Below are 23,359 nucleotides of genomic sequence, written 5' to 3' on the forward strand. Positions count from 1 at the left end.
ATTCAAAATGAGATAGCTACATCTAGTCAAATCATTCTTTGACCAAAAAGCCTTTGCACTACTAGTCTAAATATTAGTTCTACTTCACTTGGATTACTATAACGTTCTATTTCTTGGTATTAAGTGTCAATATCAGAAAAAATTGCAAATCATACAGAATACAGCTGCTAGACTTATATACAGATTGAATATACTAGTGTTTCAACTCATCTAAACAAACTGCACTGGCTTCCCATAGCAGAAAGACTCAGGTTTAAAGCTGCTTGTTTAGTTTTTCAAATCCTATTGGGCTTCATCTCTGAACTGCTAAGACCGCTTTGCTATGGCTGTTCCAGTCTAACAGACTGAAACAACAACTGACGCTAGCATCACCGTTCCAAATGACAATTCGAAATCAGAAGATTTTCAGCTCTCTATTCCCTGTTCTTGGAGTCAAAATATGGAACTCTACCTATTCCCATCAGAATAGAAAACAGCTACTTCAACTTCAGGAAGAGGCTAAAAACCTTTCTCTTCCCAAAGACTGCTTCGTAACAATCCATCATGACTTCTACCTCCTAGTATCATCCACTATCCTTTCCTTAATGTTTTTAGTCTCATGCATTACACTAATGGTCTCTAATGTTTCTCATACCTCACGCTAACACTATTTGCTTTTGTGTCTAACCTAGAATGTAAACCGCACTGAATGCTGGAAAGGGGATATTAACGGTATACAAGAATTGATCTGAATTGAAAAAGGAGATTTGAATGTAATGTTTATTTGGTGAATTTACATGGGTCATTTACAAAAAGGAAGAATACACACAACTTATCTTTTTAGTGCAATTTCAAATATCTAAAGAACAGAGGTAAAAGTCCATGATACGGAATGCTGGATGGAATTATGGGTGGGGTGGGGGTCCATGCTTATTTTTAAATCATTTGGTTAAGGAGATAAGAAAGTAGTTGTAATTTGTTTTTAATTATTAGTGTAACTGGATGAGGCCATGCAATTAACTATCTCCCAGCATGACCTGGTCAAATTCAAATCTTGGAACTTTGTATAAGCTGCATACTTTTCTGCCCTTTAAATGATTTTGAGGGCAATGACTGGCTTTGCTTTCCATACCACATCTTGCACAATGGTCATCCATAGTACAGACATGCAGAAACAAAATCACTTTCTTCCCTTAAAAAATTTCACTTAATTTTGTTTCAGACAACCAACCCTAGGTTCTGAATACACACTTCCTACCATTCCATGACTTGGAAAAAGGGCAAACAATTCTACAGCCATTTAGGTCTCACTTCACCCACCATTTCCCCCCCATTCTTGCAAATAATTTCAGAGTAAACAGCATAATGTATAAATATAACTATTCCAGGCAAGAACTGCATCACAATCAAAGCAATCCAAACTGGTTAAGAGGCTGAAAACTACACAATGGATAAGACCTTGAAAGTGTGAAAACCTGATCTGCTGGATACCTTACACACATGCAAATACTGCATTGGCCAAGTCAACTGGCCAATTCTATGCTTACCCGACAACTCCATCAATCCAAGACCTTTTGTTGACCCAGCAGCCTCTTCTGATTCCTTTGTACTTCTAGCTTAACTGGGACCAAGGTTGGGATCTCTTATGACCATTCACAACTTGAGGATTTTTTTTTCTTGTTTCACATCCCCTCCTAGCTTGCATTTATAGTCCCAAGAAAATGACAGCCCTAGACTGGGGATCAAAGCACCAAGGCTTTTTCTGGAACCTTCAACTATGAATCTTGAATCTGGTCACTAGGTGTCACCCTTAAGAAGGGGCATTAGAACACTTTTTTGATTGGACAGGTCAAATAAACCAATCTCTGGCTCCACTGCGAAGCTCTCTGGTTGCTCGTATGTTGGGCAAAATATTGGTAGGTCATGGCACTAGTGGTCTGCCCTACCCCACTGCCTATGTCCTTAGGCAGTGACTGCAATTCTCCTAGAACTTCTTGCCCATCTAGTGCCTCCACAGACTCCACAATCCAGGCTGACCAAGGGAGCAGAAAACCAAACTAGAGACTTTCCATTCACCATGCAGAGTACTTGCTACTGGGTCAGCCCTGATGGACATTTCTAACAAGAGCTGAATTCACCTGGTCACTGTAATTTAGGGTTCAGTAGAATTCCACCCAGGTGGAGAACTCTGTAATCCCACAGGATAAAGTCAAGATAAAGAAAAAAAAAATGGGAAATGGACAAGGACTCCAGAAACAACAAGCTTGATGTCTAAAAATGTTTATTGAGCAAAGACTCGACATGGTGCCAGAGTCTTAAGATATTAAGTTGATTATAAATCTCCAATGCTGTGCCTTGTCAATCTTGTAACGTGACCAGTAGGTCTTAAAAAAAGTACTGTTCACATCATTACTACAAAGGTCTTTTTTAAAGACCCACCGGTTACATTACAAGATTGACAAGGCACAGTATTGAAGAATTATAATCAACTTAATACCTTAAGACTCCTGAAGCAGGCCTCAGGCTGAAAAACGCACTGTAATCTGGAAGCACTTGAGTATTTCTCTCTGGAGCAGAAAACAGGAATTGTCCTAGGCACAAGAGGGAGCTGTATCAGAGAAATGTAAAAGGCACCAATGCTTCCCACTTACTACAAAATTTACATCTGCAGGACATCAGAGGGCAAATACTGCACATAATTAAGTTTTCATGTGGGCCCTTTTTATCACTTACAACTTTCAGAAAAATAGTAGCTTAGCTTGGACAGCCTGTCACTCTCTTTTTGAAGCAAGCAACTAATCAGTAACTTAGAGTTTGAGTATCAAGGAGTACCATGATAGTGTAATTAACTGGTTAGCCATTTACACAGAAGTGAAATGTATCAACTCTGTGAAACAAAAATGATGGGACCCGCAGATCATTCCATATCTGTTCTCCTCATCTTCCTGCCTTATTTCACTTGAATCCTACAGCAAATCAGCTCAGCACTCCTTTACTGCTGTCTGAATCAGGACAGTAATTCCCAGAAAAGCCAATTACAGCAATCCATCAAGCAGACTCATTTCTAACAGCTGGAAACCAACATTGCAAATGCCCACAAAATGAGAAGCATGACATGAAACCCCAAAACATAGTTCTGGCAGGTTAACAGCAACAAGCCCAGCTAATAAAGGCACCAGTTAGTGCCTCAGGCCTAGATCAGCTCTGGCTGTTGTGCTGTTAACGTACAGTAACCTCTGTGCAATAGAGAAACAATCATGTATTCATGCTCAACAGTTTTCACAGTTTATTTCCAGTGTTTGAATTCAAAGAATATAGCAGGTTTTAAGATGTGCCTGCTGAAAAGTGGTGCATAGAAGGTCAGATCCAACCAGTGTTAAATTAAGAAGAATCAACAAAGGTGGAGAGCAGGGCAGTAGAATTCAAGCATCAAAGTCAAAAGGGCAAGCCCTGAAAACTGTATGACCACTCCAGCACAAATCTGTAAGGCAAACAGCTGTGACATTTTATTTTAACGGAGGTGCAACTCTAAAAACAGCATCATATGCCCTTAAACTGTCAGTCACATTTCCTGAAAATAGTATCAGGAACTGGCCACATCTCTTTGGATAATTCTCCCTCTACTACATTTTCAGTCACAACAGGAAAAGGAGCAGAAGATATTATGGAAATTTAAGGGGTTTCATCTCAGCAAGCCTGTTCTACAGTTCATCCCCAGTGCTGTTCCTCTGTCCTTATTTGTGGAAACCCTTGAATAGTACTTCTACATAACACATTACTTAATCAACTGTACACAGAACGCCAGGCATAAAGGTCTTTTCTGGAAAAGCACCTGCCAAGTATCATACTTTTAGTCATGTTATACCTTTAGTATTCTGGAGAAGGGAGTAACTGGCTTAATCATACAGGACATTTCATTCAAAAGCTTTGCAAAAGCAAGATGGTGGTTGACAGAAATGAAACAGGTTTGTTCAAATCCTTCTCAGTGGACAATTTTGAGCCAGCTTTGCAAAAACTAGGGGGGGGGGGGGGGGGGCGGGGGGAAAGAGACTACAGGCTGTGCATGCTAAGTGTATTTACAAGATTTCTTTTGATGCCTTAAAAAAAAAAATCAAAACAAGAAAGACATCACTAAGGGGCCAGATGCACTAAAGGTTTTCTACTATTTTATATCTATGGGAAAAGTGTTTTGCACACCTGGCCCTATATCGCTCAAGAGTTTTGCAGTTTCATTTTATATAAAACTAAAAATCAACCTGCTGGGATAAGATGCATATAAACCAAAATCATTTTTCAGTAATCATCTATAATAAGCCTCAAAAGAAAAACAAACTATATATTCTGAAAAATTCAGATGATCTATATAAAACAAAATGTATTTTCATTCATTTAAGGGAAAGAAAGGAGGAGTAGGGAGAAAAACCCAAAAGATGAATCAGTTTTTATTTGCATGGCCCGAAACATAATGGCGCTCCCTTGTGGCTTTGTTTGCTTTCTCCGGTAGGTTCTTATGATGTCAGCTGCACCAGGATTACACTGCAGAACTGTATGTGTCCTCAAATACCCACTCCCACAACACCTAAACATCAAACAGAAGGAACAAACGAAGACACCACCAAAGCAAAACCAAAGGCCACCACTCAACAGCTTGCAACAGAGTTCTCTTCGGCTTGACTTGACATGGTGCACTGTCTCCCCACCCAAGGTCAGCACACTTCTCCTCTCAAATCTTGTGTTGTCTTTTATAGTGTTGGAGGTTTCAATCCATATTTTTTTGCAACTTCTGTCTGGGCGTAGGCAGCATCGCAGAGTGAGTACAGATGAGCCATCTCCATTTCAGACTTGGCCAAGTTGATGGCTTTGTTGAACATGTCAATGGCTTTGTCCAAATTGCCTCTGAATCAGAAAACAGAACAAAAATTATAAGAGCAGATTTTAGAAACAAACTGAGCACACATACTAGCAGAAACCTTGACCCCCAGCACTCCCCCCCCCCCCCCCAACCAGCTGGGCCATGCTATCCTCAGCAGACCACAATGTACAAGAATGTTGTCCCCCAGCTGGACACACAACTCCATCCTGATGGCTTCTGATACCAGCGAACTGCTCCTCATGTGTCCTGTGAGTGGACTTTGTCTGCTATGGGGTGCACATGGATGCTGACATTCATATTCACACCCAGCCAATCTATACAGCCGGGGGAGGGTGCACATGTACTAACCACTATTCAGCAACAGGCACCATTTCTTTTTAAGCCTATTTTATATAATAAAGTGAGCCTGTTTTATTTCTATATATGTAACTCCAGTGGCAAGAGAGAATACTCAAATGCTCCTACATTACAGTGACCAGATGAATTCAACTCTTGTTAAAAATGACCTGGATCAGGGCTGACCCAGTGGCGAGAGACAGCTTGCTATACACAAAACACACACTGCCATAGGTTTTCTCCTGCAGTTGCAAAGAGCTTAATCCTGGCTGATGCAATTTTATGTCACAAATTCATCTACAATTTCACCCCATAATTAATTATAACTGCCAGTAAGTGTGTTTTTTTTTTTTTTTGGGGGGGGGGGGGGGGGGGGGGCTCCAAGATCTTCAAAAGGTTAACAAATTCCACTTTAGCATAAATAAACCTGATGGAATAAACAAAATAATGAAAATTGCTCTTCATAACAAGTAAGATAAGTTACACTCCACAGGAACAGCAGTTAGAACACACTGAACTACAGTTTGTCAGTTAATCACTCAGATAAGCAATTACATCACAGCCACTATTGGAAAATCTAAAGTGGGTTATGCAACAGAATTCTCTCTGTTCTATACTTTAAAATTTCTAGCCCAAATCAAACATATTTTTATCAAAAGTGGCTCCCAAGCCAGTCCTCAAAGGTCATCTAGCTGATCATATTTGCAGGATAGCCACAATGAGATCTTTAAAAAAAAAAAAAAAAAAAAAGGGAGGGTGTGTAACCTGCATGGAGCAGAGGGCAGGTAAAATCCTGGCCACCCTGGATGGGCCATGCTGGTCTTTATCTGCCATCATTTACTATGTAACTATGAATCTACAAACAGGAGGAGTGGCCAAGTGGTTAGGGTGGTGGACTTTGGTCCTGGGGAACTGAGGAACTGAGTTCAATTCCCACTTCAGGCACAGGCAGCTCCTTGTGACTCTGGGCAAGTCACTTAACCCTCCATTGCCCCATGTAAGCCGCATTGAGCCTGCCATGAGTGGGAAAGCGCGGGGTACAAATGTAACAACAATACACCTACCCCTCTCATATATATTCAGTAAATTTCCAAGAAAGCCAGATGAGGCCTTGCAAGACTGGGCTGGAGAACCAGAGTTGATAAATACCTTTATATGTCCTGAATTTTGTCAAAACAACCATTATCTTTACATCATTGTCCTCTCCTCCTCCCACATTCAGGGACCAGGCCATGTATTACCTCTGCACTTCAATGGTTCCCATTGTTTCATATGCAAAATCACATTTGTTATCAATTTCAATGGCTTTGCTGATGAGCTCCAAGCCCTTGTCCAGATCCTGCTTCCACTGCAGCTGAAGTAAACTGTAAAGAAAGCAACATTTTCATATTAGTAGAACCCTCTTCAATTTCAAAAAAACAGGGAGATCATGAAATGCAGTTACAAGAAGACAGAATGAAAGGGTGGTGGATGCCTGGAATGCTCTTCCAAGGAAGGTGGTAGGGACAAAAACAGTGACGGAATTCAAAAATATGTGAGATAAGACACAAGTAATCCCTATACAGCAAGAGGATGGAATCAAAATATACAGTGCATTTCCAGCAGGTGGAGACAGAAAACTCTGAATCTAGAGAAAGCCTATAAGAGCCCTGACTAGATAGATATAGATTCAATATTATCATAAAGCAGAAGAAAAGGAAAGACCCATATTCTGTGCAACTGGGAAACTTGAGCAGCCAACAACATACTATCAATGAGTATGTGCCTCTTGTGAAAGTAAATATACTTGCTGCACATTTTTTTTTGTTAACAACAAAGAAACTGCAAACACACAAATCAGCTCTATCCAAACTCCACGAACTGAATACAAACCAAACTTCATAATTTCAAATAATTACAAGAAGGGATCTGGGCCAGTCCAAAGGGACCAAAGGAAAGCAAATTAGCAGGTAAGAACTAATTTCTCCTTCCTCAGCATCCCTCCGGACTGGCCCAGAATGTGACTGATGGGAAGCAACAAAGCAGTATCTTTATGGTGGGGATCCTAGTAACCCTGCCGTGAAAATGTTCGCCCCCAGAACTGCCTCTTGACAACAATGCACATACAATCTATAATGTTTAGAAAATGAATGCAAGGAGGACTATGTTGCTGCTTTACAAACTTCTAAAGGCGGCACACCAAGATGCATTCTGCCCATGATGCAGCTTGCCCTCTGGTAGAATGGGATGTCACTCCTTCTGGAATAGCTTTCCCAGAAAGAAGGTAAATGGAAGCAATCATCTCTTTAAATCCATCCGTCTAAAGTCCTTCGTGGACTTCAAATAGTGCTTCAGAACTCTCCCGATGTCCAGCTTCCACAAACACCGCTGATTCTCCGATCTGGAGGAAGAACCCAACACAGGCAAAACTATCGATTAGGACACATGAAACTGCAACGAGACCTTAGGAAGAAAAGAAGGGATGTGGTGTAAAACTACCCACGCCTCAGAAAATTCCAAAAGTGAAGACAGGAAAAGCTTGCAATTCCAATAGTCTCCTAGCCAAAGCAATGGCTACCAAAAATACTGTTTGAGCGTTAAATCATTCAAAGAACAGGACGCCAAGGGCTCAAAAGGAGACCTATTAAGAGCCAAGAGAACCAGATTAAGGTCCCATGCTGGAAAGATGGCTTTACGAGGAGGACGAATGAGACCCGTTCTGCGAAGAAACAGTTATATCTGGATGACTAGCTAAGGCCTTTCCCTGAATATGCCCCCGAAAGCAAGATAGTGCCGCAATTAAAGAGAAGCTACTGCCATGCCTTTATCAAAACCTCATTGTAAAAAAAAAAATCCAAAACTTCAGCCACTGAAGCATGAAATGGAGAATTGTCCCGATCTGAACACCAAGCCTCGAAAACCCGCCAAGTCAGAGAAGTTGAACGACGACGCGACCGAAGCATCGTGGCAACCACACTGGCAGAGTAACCCCTCTTCATCAGCCGAGCCCACTCAAGAGCCAAGCCGTAAGACAAAATGAAGCTGGGTCTGGATGAACCACCGGGCCCTGGACTAGAAGACCGTGAAATTCTGGCAATTTAAGCAGATGGCCGATGAGAAGCCGCATGAGATTGCCATACTTACAATAAGAATCCTCCTTAAGAACTTGATTATTCTATAGCTAAACCAACCACCTACTGATCCCTCTGAATTGATTATATTAGCCATATTATCATTATTGGTCATCATATATTATTGTTTTTTTATTATGTGTTATGTAAATTATTCTACAGACATATCTTCCTTATTTCTTATATAGTAATATGTTAATTTAGAACAAACCTCTTACTCTGTTCATAACTATATCTTTTGTAATATAATGTAAGCCACATTGAGCCTGCAAATAGGTGGGAAAATGTGGGGTACAAATGTAGCAAATAAATAAACACCAAGGCCTGCAAGTCCAATCCAGCGCCACTAAGATTACAAGACCCCTGTGCGCCTCGATCCTCTAAATTAGGCACCCCAAAAGGGGCCATGGAGGAAATGCATACAGAAGCCCCAATGGCCAAGGTTGGAGAACAGCATCTATGCCCTTTGCTTTGAGATCTCTTCTTCAACTGAAGAATTGTGGCACTTTTGTGTTGAGATTTGAGGCCAACAGATCCATGACTGGAAGCCCCCAGCGATTCACAACCATTTGAAAATGCCGTCGCACTGACAGCCCATTCTCCCGGGTCTGAAGACTGAGAAAATCTGCCTGAACGTTTGCCATTCCCACTACACGGGACACTGAGAGGGCGGTCTGATGAAGCTACGCCCAACTCATGAGATGCGCTGCTTCCTGTTCTAACTGATGACTCCTTGTTCCCCCCTGTCGACTGACATAAGGCACCACTGTAGCGTTGTCTGAGAGGATGCATACCGACTTGCCTACTAGCAGAGGGCGAAACCCTTCCAGCGCCAACCAAATTGCTCTTGTTTCCAAGAGGTTGATCAAGCAGGATGTCTCCTGCCAAGACCAAAGACCCTGTGCATACTGTCCCTAACAGTGAATTCTCCTGCCTCTGAGGCTGGCATCTGTTGTGACTACAATCCACTGTGGCAGATCCAGTGGCATCTCCTTGGACAGGTTGGTCGTCCGAAGCCACCAGCGGAGGCTGCAGTGCTCCTGAGCTCACAGTGGCAATCTCACCTGCAGGGAATCCCTCTGTGTCCACCATCTGGACAGTCGGAACTTCCGCAGAGATCTCATGTGTGCCCTAGCCCATGGCACTGCTTCTATCGTCACTGCCATGGAACTCAAAATCTGAAGATAATCCTGTGCACACGGTACCGACCTGTGAGAAAAATTTTAATTTGAGTCTGCACCTTGAGAATTGTGGACTGGGGAAGAAACACACGACCCTTCGGTGTGTCAAAGAACACCCCTAGATAATCTCTAGATAGTCTAGTGACCAAGACGGAACAAGGCGAATCTTGAGCGAGTTGACCACCCAAACCAAGGGTACTGAAGGAACTGAACCACCCGGGCCGTGACCTATAGACTCTTCTGATACTACTTTGTCCTGATCAGCCAATTGTCCAGGTAAGGATGAACTAGAATGCCTTCTTTCCTGAGAGCTGCTGCAACTACCACCATAACCTCTGTGAATGTGCGAGGGGCTGTAGCGAGACAGAAAGACAGAGCCTGAAAATGATGATGATTGGCCAAAACTGAAAAGCGAAGAAAACGTTGGTGCATTGGACAAATTGCATATGCAGATAGGCCTCCATTAAGTCCAGCGTGGTCAGAAACTCCCTGGATGAAACCGCCACTATGAGCAAAGAATCTCCATACGAAAACTGGTGACAGAGAGCCTGAATGACAGCCTTGCGGTCCAGAATCAGCCTGAAAGATCCTTCTTTCTTTGGGATGATGAAGTACAATAATGGCCATCTGATCTCTGTAGAGGGAACTGGACAAATAGCCTGCAGCTCGATAAGCCTTTTCAGAGTATCCCTGACCATGCTCGCCTTGAGGAGAGACAGACAGGGAGACTCCAAGAAGGCATCTGGAAGATGCCACGCAAACTCTACGGTACACCCATCTCATAAGTACATAAGTAATGCCATACTGGGAAAAGACCAAGGGTCCATCGAGCCCAGCATCCTGTCCACGACAGCGGCCAACCCAGGCCAAGGGCACCTGGCAAGCTTCCCAAACGTACCTCTAGAACCCACTGATTGGAGGTAAGTGGAGGAGTGGCCTAGTGGTTAGGGTGGTGGACTCTGATCCTGGGGAACTGAGTTCGATTCCCACTTCAGGCACAGCTCCTTGTGACTCTGGGCAAGTCACTTAACCCTCCATTGCCCCAGGTACAAATAAGTACCTGTATATGTAAGCCGAACCTGTATATGTAAGCCGCATTGAGCCTGCCATGAGTGGGAAAGCGCGGGGTACAAATATAACTAAAATAAAATAATCTGGGCCCACCTCCAACAGAAATGTGTTAAGCGAGCTCCCACAGGGATCAGAAGCTGGACCTGGCAACCTTCATTGGGCAGGATGGGCTGTTGACGGGAAAGAGGCTGCAGCATCTCTGCCTCCCCATTGAGCGCCTCAAAAAGACTGATTTTTTTCTGAAAAAAACGGGACTGCTGAGCCGGAGCCACTCTACCAGGCCTATACCAATGAAAATCTCATCCCTGACTGTAGCCAGCAAACAGGCCGCGATCAGACACCCTAGGCCGGTCCTCCGGAAGTCGAGGCACCTTAGTATCTCCCAGACTGCGGACTAACTCTTCTCCAAACAAAAGGGATCCCAAAAAGGTAACCTGCTCAGCTTAGAAGCCACATCCGCTGACCAACCTCGCAGCCAAAGAGAACGTCTTGCAGCCAAACCTAAGGCCATAGGTTTAGAACAGGCTCTCAGAAAATCGTATAAAGTATCCACCAAAAAGGCTGAACCCATCTCAATCTTAGCCAAAGAAGGTATCTCTCAATAAGCGAGAAATCTACACCAGAATCGTTGTATTGCTTGGCACAACCAAAACGAATGAGCTGTAGTATCTTGTGAACCACATTTGGAACAAAGTGGAGATGGGACACAACCAACATAAGCAGCTTTTTTTGTGAAAAATATGATCTGGTAAGCATATGAAATTAACACACTCTATGCATGGCACTATGCACCATTGAGGGAATATGTTGTATAGCTTTAGCTATATATCAGCCCCCTACAGCTGGATACCTCATTCCATTTCACAATTAGGTAATCATAATTCTTTTTCAGAACTATGGCATCCAGTGCCCTGTACAGACTTCATACTGAAACCTGGCCTTGAAGAGGTAAAGAAACTGGCTAGAAGACTTCACCCCAGAGGTCTTGATAACTCCAGCAGGAGAGGATGGGGTTCTGAGGCTTTCGTCCTATTTTAAGCATACTCTGATGCAAAGTTAGTGGTACTGCAAAAGATATTATTAAGCTAGCAATTGAGGTGAGTAATACACAAATGATTTTAGTCTTCTTCATTCTGGACATTTTTTTTACATAAAATGCCAAACAAGCCTGTTCCTGTTGAACATCTTCCCCTTGTTAACACAGTAATATAATGAGATACTTGTACATAAATATATCTGTCCAGTGAACCCCCTGGTATTTCTAAAAGAACAGCCAAAGGTTTCAAATTACCCCCTCACTTAAAAAATCAGCTACATATATCAACCCCTTAGTCGCCCATCTACGAAAAACGGCCCTATCCACCCCTGGCACAAAATCTGAATTCCCTGAGAGGTACGTATTTAATGATATATGAGTATGACCAATGTACATGCGAGTAGAAATGTACACTCTCATATTCCCTGTTTATATCATCTATAAACCTCTTTAATTTAGCCCTACGTTTCACCATCCTTGGTGTTGTCCAACCTAGGATTTAACATAAGGTTAGAATTACCTTCTATAAGGAATTCCCCTGATCACCTTGTCTCCAAGAGGGCCCCCATTTCTTCATAAAAACCTCCCTGCACCACATTTGGCCTATATAAACATATCAAGATTAACGGTTTACTTTCAATTTCGCCTTACAGAATGAAATACCTTCCTTCCTTTATCATGTATCTCCCTCGAGATATCCACTTTACATTTACTAGAAAACCATATATTCAATCCTCCTCTTGTGTAACATGGTATTTGCTACCATATATCTGGTGTGAGATGGTGCTATTAGTCAGCAGATGTTCATCTCGCTTTCTGAGATGGGTTTCATTAACCTATTCACCTCCTTAAATAATTCTCATTCTTTTTGCTACTATATTAAGTCCTTTCACATTTCAGGAAATAATTTTCAGTGTTATTACAATCCCTCATATGCTCACAGACCTGATCAACCGCCTCCCTCCATTCCACCCTTCCCAATCTCCTCCACCCCTCCTTTTCCCTCCCAATGCCCCCAACCTCCCCCCACCTGTCCATTACAGTCTGCTGCTACCACCCCATACCGACTACACATAAAGGAGTGATCTCTTTCCGCCAGCCCATCATATTCCTTCTTTCCCCTTCGCCCACCCAGTCAGCAGCCCATGAGGCCTCACTACTCTCTTTCCTTCTTCTCCACTCATGGCCTGGCATCTGCCTGTCTCTCTCTAGAACCCCCCCCCCCTCCAGGCCTACCTCAGAGCTACTGCTGGCAGCAATTCCTATAGGCATCCCGTGCCAGCCCTGCAGGTATCTCTCTGTCATGTCCTGCCCTCAATGATGTCACTTCTTGTTTCGTTGCTGGGGACATGGTAGAAGAAGCCTGCAGAGCTGGCATAGGTTGCCTATAGGAATTGCGATGGGCAACAGCTCTGAGGTAGAACGGAGGGAGGAGGTTCAGAGAGAAATGGGCAGATGCTGGGTCATTAAAAAAAACCCCCCACTATATTATATGTATGTACAGGGGTAAGGGTAGGGGGTGGGAAGGGCCCACCCAAGTTAACTCTGGGCCCACCCAAAATGACAGGTCTGCCTACGCCCCTGGCCCCACCACCTGTCCTGCGGCTCTTCGAGTCACACCACTGTATACTTCTTTACCTCTACATAAATGGTGCCCCGTTTCCCAACAGCAACATTTCTAATGTCTTTCCTACCCGTCTCACATTCAAATCAACACTCATACCAATCAAAAACTTTACATTACCTCATCTAACCATTACTCCCTTTTTTAACCCTCCCACTCTCTATATTATCCCTGTAAAATCAAACCATCAAGAAACAGGAGGTGATAGGAATTACCCCAATATACTACAGACAGAATTCATGCAGTTCAAAGCATCATAGATTTGGCTAACGTATAACCCAAAATATTAAAACAGCCTCTATCCCATCTGCTGCTTTCCTATGTTTGCTTCTCAAGTTGCTTCTGCACCGTTTACCTTTCAGAGGCATCTTATGCCACTGTGGTCTGATTACAGTTACCTTCTCTGTCTGCTGTCCATGCTTGTCAAGTCTCACCTCCCCAAGGCTTGCCTCTGACACAGCTTTTGCTGCCTCTTCCAGGCATCTTATGCATTGTTGCTCTGCTGGCTGTGAATGCCAGCTCCGAAGGAACAGCCATCTACATCTTATCTTTTGCTGTTACAGGCAGTGTGTGATGCAAGCAAATGCTTTTCGCTGCTGGAAAGTGGCATGAGCTTAGTCTGAATAAATAGCTATTTTGCATCCTTTCCACTAAAATTGCTATTTTTTCCTTGATTAATCATGTAAACAAATAATGCCATCTCTGGGAAAGTTTCCCTCTGCTGCTCCCATTGATCGATGTGCTTGGTTTATCTCTGTGTCAGCCACCTGCTGTGTCAGATATGTTTTCTCCAGAAGCACCATGAAGATCTCATGTGCTATCAATTTACAGTCTTTAAAATCTGCTGTTTCTGGTATCCCCTAAACATGGAGGTTGCTCTTTCTGGAATGGTTCTCTAAGTGTATGACCTTAGAAGCCAAGCCTTCATTAATTGTTTTCAGATCTGTGGCAAATTGCTGAGCTCCTTTGTGGTTTTTCCTTCCCATGTGGCCCTCACATTCATCCAACCTATGTCCTAGCTTGCCCTAGATCAGTTCTCAGTTCCATCATGAGCTCATTAATTTCTTCCTTCACTCCTGAAAAGTCCTGTTTAAACTTGAGAAACCACGTTCTCAAATTCTCTCTCATTATGGGTAAGTTGCTCACATTCTCTACCCCAGTCTCACCACTGCTCCTTTCTGCACACATCCCATCCAGGATGGCACTCTCTTCACTGTGGCCTTCCACTTATTGCCCATCTGGATGTACTCATAGATTATCTGTCACATTCCACCAAGTTGACATATTTGTACCACCTCACTTCGACCCAGGGCGGTATCACTCTAGATCAGCGGTTCTCAACTCAATCCATGAGACACACCCAAGCCAATCAAGTTTTCAGGATATCCATAATGAATATGCATAAGAAAAATTGCATGCACTACCTCCATTGTATGCAAATCTCTCTCATGAATATTCATTGTGAATATCCTGAAAACCTGAGTGGCTAGGTGTGTCCCGTCAACAGGGTTAAGAACCCTTGCTCTGGATTATGTTTCACCAGGGGTGACTGAGGCATACACTTAAAGATTCTGACTAGCAGGGTAGGTACAGCTGTATTGCGAAGCTAAAAAAAAAAAAAGATAACCCAGCTAGAGAACCAAAAAGAAATTGGGCTTCTGTAAAAGTGAGATATATTGGTGAGCTGGGAAGCCAACCAACTGAATAGCTATAAGTTAGCAACCTGTACAATATCATTTACAACTGAATGCTGATAAAATTAAGCTACTGTGGTTTGCTATTAATCAGAGTTCTATACCAGATTAGATTATATTGCTGGATGGGTCATGCCTTTCATTGATAAGACACCCAGAATCTTGGGGATGCTTTAGACATCTTTCACGATGGAACCTCAGATTAAATGCTGCAGTCAAAAAACATCTGCGTTTAAACTGAAGCAATTACATTTAATTCAATCTATATTTATTCCTCAACATTTCAGAGTATTGATTTATCATCTTTGGACTGTTGTAATTCACTATATCTAGGTATTTTGCAGAAACTACTGAAGAAGCTAAGGTTGATCTGTAGGAAAAGTAGATTTGATCATATGACCCCATTATATGCTGTTCTTTATTGGCTCCCTATAGAAGCATAAATTGTTTTAAAACTTTGTTGTTTAGTTTTTAAAACATTATATGGTGGTGCTCTGGATGATTTTCTTTTATTATTTTCTTTGTCAGGTAGTTCTGAACAGTTTGCCTCTAAGCCAAGGTCCCTCAGGACCAGCTGAAGAAAGGAAATCATCCCGCCTTATGGCACAAATGCATATGCCTACTTTGTTTGAGACTGCACTAGCGGATAGCAGAAACACTACAGAAAGTGAAGAAGCAATTTCCCCAACCAATTATTTAAACTCCTTTCAGGGAAAGTAAGAAAAGCAGTGAACTGGAGGGGGGTGGGGGTGGGGGAAGAACTTGAGACTCTTCTGACCATCTTTTTTTTTTTTTTTAAAGCTTAAAACATCAAGTGAGGTAACTCTCTGCTCAACTGATGCCCAATTCTCCAACAGGGTCTGGTGCTCATTCAGTAATCAGTCCAGGAGCTACATGTTCTGCCTGTCACCACCCACTGGAGACAGAGAAATACTGAGCATCTAAGGCTGCAGAGTGCCCTTACTGGGCTAAGCGCACAGGACTTTTTATTTCTCTGCTGGTCTAAGGGATGAGGATGGGATTTGATATGCCATCTTTCTCTGGTTAGTCAAAGCAGTTTACATATTATATACAAGTACTACTGGTCTGATGAGGGTGTGAAGCAATAAGCTTTTATAAAAGTGTGCACCTGATATGTGAACTTACAGCCTGTACACACCACTTTTACCTAGTCTGGGCAGGCAGGCTTAGGGTGGTGTTTACATTTGCAGGCACACTTTCTAAAATTTGGTCTTATGTACTTTTAACCTGAAAAATTTGTATGTGTGAAAAAAAAAGGTATAAATCTAAATGCAAAAATTCTGAGATAATTTTTAAAGCAGAAGCATGCACACATGGAAATACACATATATGCATGCACGCACTTATAAAATTCTCTCAATATCAGACGCCTCTTTAGATGATACATACCCTTTATGAACATACGTTGTAGCATTATCCGGCTCCAGCTCAATGCACTTATCATACATTTCATCTGCTTTACCAAATTGCTGTTGGTCTGTTAGAGCCTGAATTAAGAGAGATATTTTTCTTCATAAATACATAATTCCTCTCTGAATATGTAAACCCTTTAAAATGAAAACTTGCAGTGCATAGCTTAACATTTCAGCCAACCAGATGACAAACAGTAATATTCACCTTGGACAACTCAAAACATAACATCTATGTTAAATCCAACATGCATTATGTGACTCCCATGTGTTCGTTTCCCCTTGGATTGCTGCATGCTGTTCATAATGCAATGTATGGCATCACAGGCAACCCCAACAACAAAAAACAAAAACAAAGGAGAAAAGAATTGCTTGCAAATATTAGCAAAGCTCATAGGGCTGTGTCCATTGAAAGGAGAAAAGAACCATTTATCCTCTATAGACTCTGAAGCTCATAAAAAAGCAGATACCTCATCAGAACTTTCAAAGCTTTACTGTAATCAGTCATTCCTAGAGGATTACCTTGAAGATTTGTGGCATTTGCAAAGTCCACCAAAGTACCTACTTTCCCTTTAAACTTTTATTTGGGATTTCACAGCCTCTATGGGTCAACTGGATCTGCTGGAAGGCAGTCTGACTCTTGCTAACATAGCAACTCTCGGGGCTACATGAGAAGTGCAGTAGGATAGCAGCAACTTAAAGAGTTAAAAAAACCCCAACAACTTAAGATTGATAATGTGGCAGAATCTGCTCTTAGACACTGTAATATCCTTGTTCAGAGCTATTCATGCATACCTATGGTCCCTAACATACAGCTAAATTGTTCTGTCACTAAATACAGCAGCCATGCATTACTCCTTTGTGTCTCATTGTGCCATGGAGGGGCATAATTGAACGGGGACGGCCATCTATATGGGCGGCCATCTCTAAGGCCGGCCCCGTAAAGCAGCATACCCGACCGTATTATCGAAACAAGATGGCCGGCCATCTTTCATTTCGATAATACGGTCGGGGCCGGCCAAATCTCAACATTTGGGCTGGCGTTAGAGATCGCCGTCATTGGTTTCCGCCGATAATGGAAACTAATGGCGGCCATCTCAAACCCGGCCAAATCCAAGTCATTTGGTCGTGGGAGCCAGCATTTATAGTGCAGTGGTCCCCCTCATATGCCAGGACACCAACCGGGCACCCTAGGGGGCATTGCAGTGGACTTCACAAATTACTCCCAGGTGCATAGCTCCCTTACCTTGTGTGCTGAGCCCCCCAAACCCACAACTGTACAACACTACCATAGCCCTTATGGGTGAAGGGGGGCACCTACATGTGGGTACAGTGAGTTTCGGGTGGGTTTTGGAGGGCTCCCATTTACCACCACATGTGTAACAGGTAGGGGGGGGGGGTTGGGCCTGGGTCCGCCTGCCTGAAGTCCACTGCAGTACCCACTAAAAACTGCTCCAGGGACTTGCATAGTGCTGTGATGGAGCTGGGTATGACATTTGAGGCTGGCATAGAGGCTGGCACAAAAATGTTAAAAAAAATTTTTTTTTGGGTGGAAGGGGGATGGTGACCACCGGGGGAGTAAGGGGAGGTGATCCCCGATTCCCTCTGGTGGTCATCTGGTCAGCTGGGGCACTTTTTTTGAGGCTTGATCTTAAAAATAAACGGACCAAGTAAAGCCGGCCAAGTGCTCGTCAGAACCGGCCTTCTTTTTTCCATTATCGGCCGAAGCCGGCCATCTTTTAACCATGCCCCTGTCCTGCCTTCGGTACCCTGCCGACACGCCCCCTTGCACTTTGGCCGGCCCTATGACGGAAAGCAGTTGAAGCCGGCCAAAATCAGCTTTTGATTATACCAATTTGGCCGGGTTTAGGCTTATTTTCGAAGGAGAAGGCCAGCCATCTTCCGACACAAATCGGGAGATGGCTGGCATTCTCCTTCGAAAATAAGCAGGTTAGTCAGCTGTCAACCCCAACTGAAGAGCACTTTTCCAAAACTCAGTCCATTTTTTTTTGGTCTGGTTTTGAGCTAAGCAATTAATTTTGTTCATCAAGTCAAGATTTGTTTACTGTAGCTCATTTCTGTGCCAAAACTCAATCAGTCCATGGGCACAGAAATAAGCTATAGTAAATGAATTTTGCCTTGATGAACACAATTAATCATATAGCTCAAAACTGAATAAAATAGACTGAATGAGTTCTGGAAACGTGCTCTTCCACTGTATGATCAAAATGTATGCAAAACTTCCAGTGGCCTGCAATTCTACTGCCACTAATCCAGCCCTTCACATGTTGTCTTTACTGTGGAATTGCTGCAGAGGGGGAGTAACTGAAGGCACCAAAGGCAATGGCTGTGCATCTCCCTCACCAGCACCCTCAATGGATTCCTATGTGCTCTCCCGTAGTTGTGAATCTGGCAGGGCTGGGTTTGGCTTATACCTTGTCAGTAGTAGTTCAAGATGAGTTACATTCAGATAAAAACAGACTAAAAGGTCACATAGGGTGTCAATTTCTTATGTGCAACATGAATAGCTGCAGTCAAAGCTGAACAGGTCCAGATAATTATCACACTAACTGAAAGAACCACAGGCATATATTTTTAATAGCAGGGAGGGTGGGTTATTTTCAGACAGGCTATTTACCCAGATAAATAGCTTTGGAAAACGGTCATTGGAAATATAATTTTTTTTCTTTGTGGGTAAACCTTGTTTTATGCACAGAATAGGGATTTTATAAACTTACCCTGAGGTTACGTGCAAATAAAGTAGGTGTGGAAAAATGTTCACTCTCTACTTAGATGCAAGAATGATCTGAGCTGCATAGTGCCCTGTGTGGCATGCCCCCCAGTGCCCCGCCACCCACTGCGCAACAGCCACCACAGGGAGGCAATGGACAAGAAGTGATTTCTGCACTTGTCTCCCTTGCACCCTGTGCAGCTGCACCGCTTGCACAGCCCTTGGGACGGCCCTGCTTACATGTGACCTGAGTGTAGGCATGTTCAGGGGAAGAGTTTGGGCTCTGTAAATGTATGCGGGGAAAAGCAAGTCCCAAATAGGCAGCTACTTACCCTTATTATGTATATGAATAGAAAACAAAGTTTAATATTAAAAAAATATGATGCCTGCATTTTTACAGGACTGTCCTTGAAGTAGTGTTGAAGTGATGATAGCCGAGTCGAACTATCAAAATCCTTTGGGGGGGGGGGGGGGGGGGGGTATAAAGTTGAATATTTATTGATGGCATCTTATACCCTTGCAGCAGCTCTGGAATCTAGGTTTAGACTAAAGCATACTAGTGACACTATAGCCCCTCAGGCTGCTTCCTGTACAGTCTGGGACCAGCACGCAACTCTTTGGGAGACAGCCAACTGCCATCAGGATAGACCGAAGGTTCACCAAGCCCAGAATCCTGTTTTCAACAGTGGCCAATCCAAAACCCCGCTAAGTGAACTGATTTTACTACATTCTCTGGCAACAAATTCCAGAGTTTAATTACATGTTGAGTGAAGAAATATTTTCTCCGATTAGTTTTAAATTTACTACTTTGTAGCTTCATTGAATGCCCCATAGTCCAAGAATTTTTGGGAAAAGTAAAAAAGCGATTCACATCTACCCATTCCATTCCACTCATTATTTTATAGACCTCTATCATATCTCCCTTCAGCCATCTTTTCTCCAAGCTGCAGCCCTAGCCGCTTTAGCCTTTCCGCATAGGGAAGTCGTCCTATCCCCTTTATCATTTTCTTCGCCCTTCTCTGTACCTTTTCTAATTCCACTATATCTTTTTTGAGATGCAGTGACCAGAATTGCACACAATATTTGAGATGTGGTCCTCATTTTTGCTTTCCATACAAATATTCTATTTGCTTTCTTAGCCGCTGCCGCACACTGAGAAGGTTTCAACGTATCATCAATGATGACACCTAGATCCCTTTCCCAGTCGGTGACTCCTAATGTGGAACCCTGCCTTATGTAGCTATAGTTCGGCTTCCTCTTTCCCACATACATCACTTTGCACTTGCTCACATTAAATGTTATCTGACATTTGGATGTCTGATCTCCCAGTCTCGTAAGGTCCTCTTGGCAATTTTTCACAATCCTCTTGCAGTTTAACAACTTTGAATAACTTTGTATCATCAGCAAATTTAATTACTTCACTAGTTACTCCCATCTCTACGTTATGTATAAACTAGTAAAAAAAGGCCCATTTCTGTAAGAAATGAAACGGGCGCTAGCAAGGTTTTCCTTTGTGTGTGTACGTTTGACAGTGACTGTGTGTGTGTGAGAGAGAGTGAATGTGTGAGTGTGTATGTGACAGAGTGTGTGTGACTATGTGTGTGAGAGACAGAGACTGTGTGTGTGTGTGTGGTGGCCGAGTTAGTGTGTGGGAGAGAGAAAGACAGAATGTTGATTGTGTGTGTGTGTCACAGACAGACACAGCGAGGCTGTGTGAGAGAGAGAGTGATTCAGTGTGGGTATGAGATACTGTTGTGGGGTAGGGTACGGTTGTTCTGTATGAGCGTATGTGTCTTTATTGGGGGGGGGGGGTTGTGGGGGTCTGTGGGTGTGTGTGAGAGACAGATGTTTTTTTACTGTTTCACTTGGGGGTTGGGGGAGGGAGTGTGTGTCTGTGAGTGTGAAAGAGAGATGCTGTCTGTCCTGCGGATCCTACACTTCCGATGGGAAGATCCAGGACATCTGTAGCGGCTGAAATGGCGCATCCTGTGAAAAGCGGTACTTCTGAGAAGAAAGAATGTACAAGATCCGCCTTTTTCCTAGTCCGCTTCCACCAAAATAAATCAGAATTGCTTAAACCTCAATCCTACTGAAAAGTAAACATGTGCCTACCATAATTGGCCACACACAGAATACACTCAGTGGGAGAAAAAGCCCAGTGTGTATGAGCATGAACACAGAAAGCAGGTTACCATTTGTTTTGCCGGGTGAGAGAGTTCTACCAGCCTCAACCACTCAGCCATGGTGCTTTCTCCCACAGTTGGTTCACTTTTAGAGGGCGGAATTTGGTTGGCCCACACTGCGTCTCTTTTTCATTCACCTCCCGCAAATATTTGTTGTTGTTGCCGCCGCCCCCGAGGGCAGTAAGCACCAAACAACCGAACAGCGGTAGGTCGAAAAAGAGGCGAGAAGGCATTGCGATGCGGAGTAGCAGAAAAACGTCAAAGCTTACTGTACTGTACACAGCTCTTTAGGATAACAACACAGTGTCCGGGCCGGCACCGGCCCCAGCCACAAAACACAATGCATCAATCATTTCTTCACCTGGCAATCATTCAGCCCGCCTACCAGATGCCAATCCACCAATTACATCTCCATCAGTCTTATGTTGAGAACTTGTCCCCGCCCCCACGGTCACATTCAACAATCACTGCTCTCTATGCCATCAGGTATGCCCCTTTCCGTTCTTCCACCCACCAATCATCGTTCTGTTGCCCAATCGGGCCGCCTCCTAAGGACAGATCCACCAATCAACGCTCCAGCACGGCACTCAGGTGGGCACTTTGTAGGCAGTTGTAGTTTTGATGAAACCCACTGGAGGGATCCGTTGCAGGCAGGCAGTTGTTTAGTTGAGAAGATGGTGTTTTGTGTGTGTGTGTGTGGGGGGAGGGGGGGAGGTTGGCGTGTCAGTTTGATGGATCTCAGGAGTAGATGCGGGTTGGCTTGAGGGTGGACTATGGGTGGCGTTCTGTTTGATTGGGTGAGTGTCATTGCTCTGCCCTCTACGTCATCACGTTGTGACGCGTGGGCGGGGCAGACACTCTTGGAGCCAAATCAATGTTACCCAGTTCACCACTCATTGCGCAGAATCGATCTTTGACACTTCACTTTTAGAACGTTGGGAGAGTGAGGCTTCAATAGAACGTTGGAGGTGCGTTTTATATAGAGAAATACGTTAAACGGTCCCAGCACAGACTCATGGAGAACCCCATTATCTACCCTTCAGAATACTAACCATTTAACCTTACTCTCTGCTTTCTTTTAACCTGTTTTAAATGCACAATAGAACACTACCTCCTATCCCACCTCTCTCCAATTTCCTCTGGAGTCTTTCATGAGGTACTGAAAATCCAGATACACAATATCGACCGGCTCACCTTTATCCACGTTTGTTCACCCCTTCAAAGAAATGTAATAGATTGGTGAGGCAAGATTTCCCTTCACTAGATCCATGTTGGTTTTGTCTCATTAATCCATGCTTTTGAATATGCTCTGTAATTTTGTTCTTTACAATAGTCTCTACCATTTTGCCCGGCACCGACGTCAGGCTCACTGGTCTATAATTTTCCGGATCACCTCTAGAATCTTTTGTAAAAAATAAATCAGCGTTACATTGGCCACTCTCCAATCTTCTGATACCATGCTTGATTTTAAAGATAAATCACATATTCCTAATAATAGTTCTGCAAGTTCATTTTTCAATTCTATCTGTACTCTGGGGTGAATACCATCCAGGCCCAGGCTATTTGCTATTCTTCAAATTGTCAAATTGAGCCATTACATCTTCTAGGTTTATAGAGATTTCATTCAGTTTCTCCAACTCCTCAGCTTTGAATTTCTGGCACTGGTATTTCTCCCAAATCTTTTTCGGTGAAGAAAGAAGCAAATAATCCATTTAATCTCTCCGCTATGGCTTTGTCTTCATTGAGTGCCCCTTTTACCCTCAGTCATCCAGTGGTCCAACTGATTCTTTTGCCGTCTTCTTGATTTTAATATACCTAAAAAAAAATGTTACTATGTGTTTTTGCCTCCAACGCAATGTTTTTTTTTCAAAGTCCCTCTTTGCCTTCCTTATCAGCGCTTTGCATTTGACTCGACATTCCTTATGCTGTTTTATATTATTTTCAGTCGGATCCTTCTTCCATTTTCTGAAGGATTTTCTTTTAGCTCTAATAGCTTCCTTCATCTCATTTTTTTAACCATGCTGGCTGTTGTCTGGTCTTCCTTCCTCCTTTTTTAATATGCGGAATATATTTTGCCTGGGCTTCCAGGATGGTATTTTTGAACAGCATCC

At 43.1% G+C, this 23,359-nt stretch overlaps 1 protein-coding gene across 1 annotated transcript in view; it reads right to left on the reverse strand.

Annotated features, from left to right (window-relative positions):
* Positions 1-1,660: 1,660 nt before the first annotated feature.
* Positions 1,661-23,359, reverse strand: part of TOMM70 (translocase of outer mitochondrial membrane 70) — a 124,736-nt gene continuing 103,037 nt past the window's right edge. The window contains exons 10-12 of the mRNA XM_030204072.1: positions 16,315-16,412; positions 6,430-6,552; positions 1,661-4,875 (exon numbers count right to left, since the gene is read on the reverse strand). Of these exons, the coding sequence (XP_030059932.1) occupies positions 4,722-4,875; positions 6,430-6,552; positions 16,315-16,412 (375 nt within the window). The 3' untranslated portion in view covers positions 1,661-4,721. The remainder of the gene's footprint in view (positions 4,876-6,429; positions 6,553-16,314; positions 16,413-23,359) is intronic.

The sequence above is a fragment of the Microcaecilia unicolor genome, chromosome 5, assembly GCF_901765095.1.
Source record: "Microcaecilia unicolor chromosome 5, aMicUni1.1, whole genome shotgun sequence".
NCBI lineage: Eukaryota > Metazoa > Chordata > Amphibia > Gymnophiona > Siphonopidae > Microcaecilia > Microcaecilia unicolor.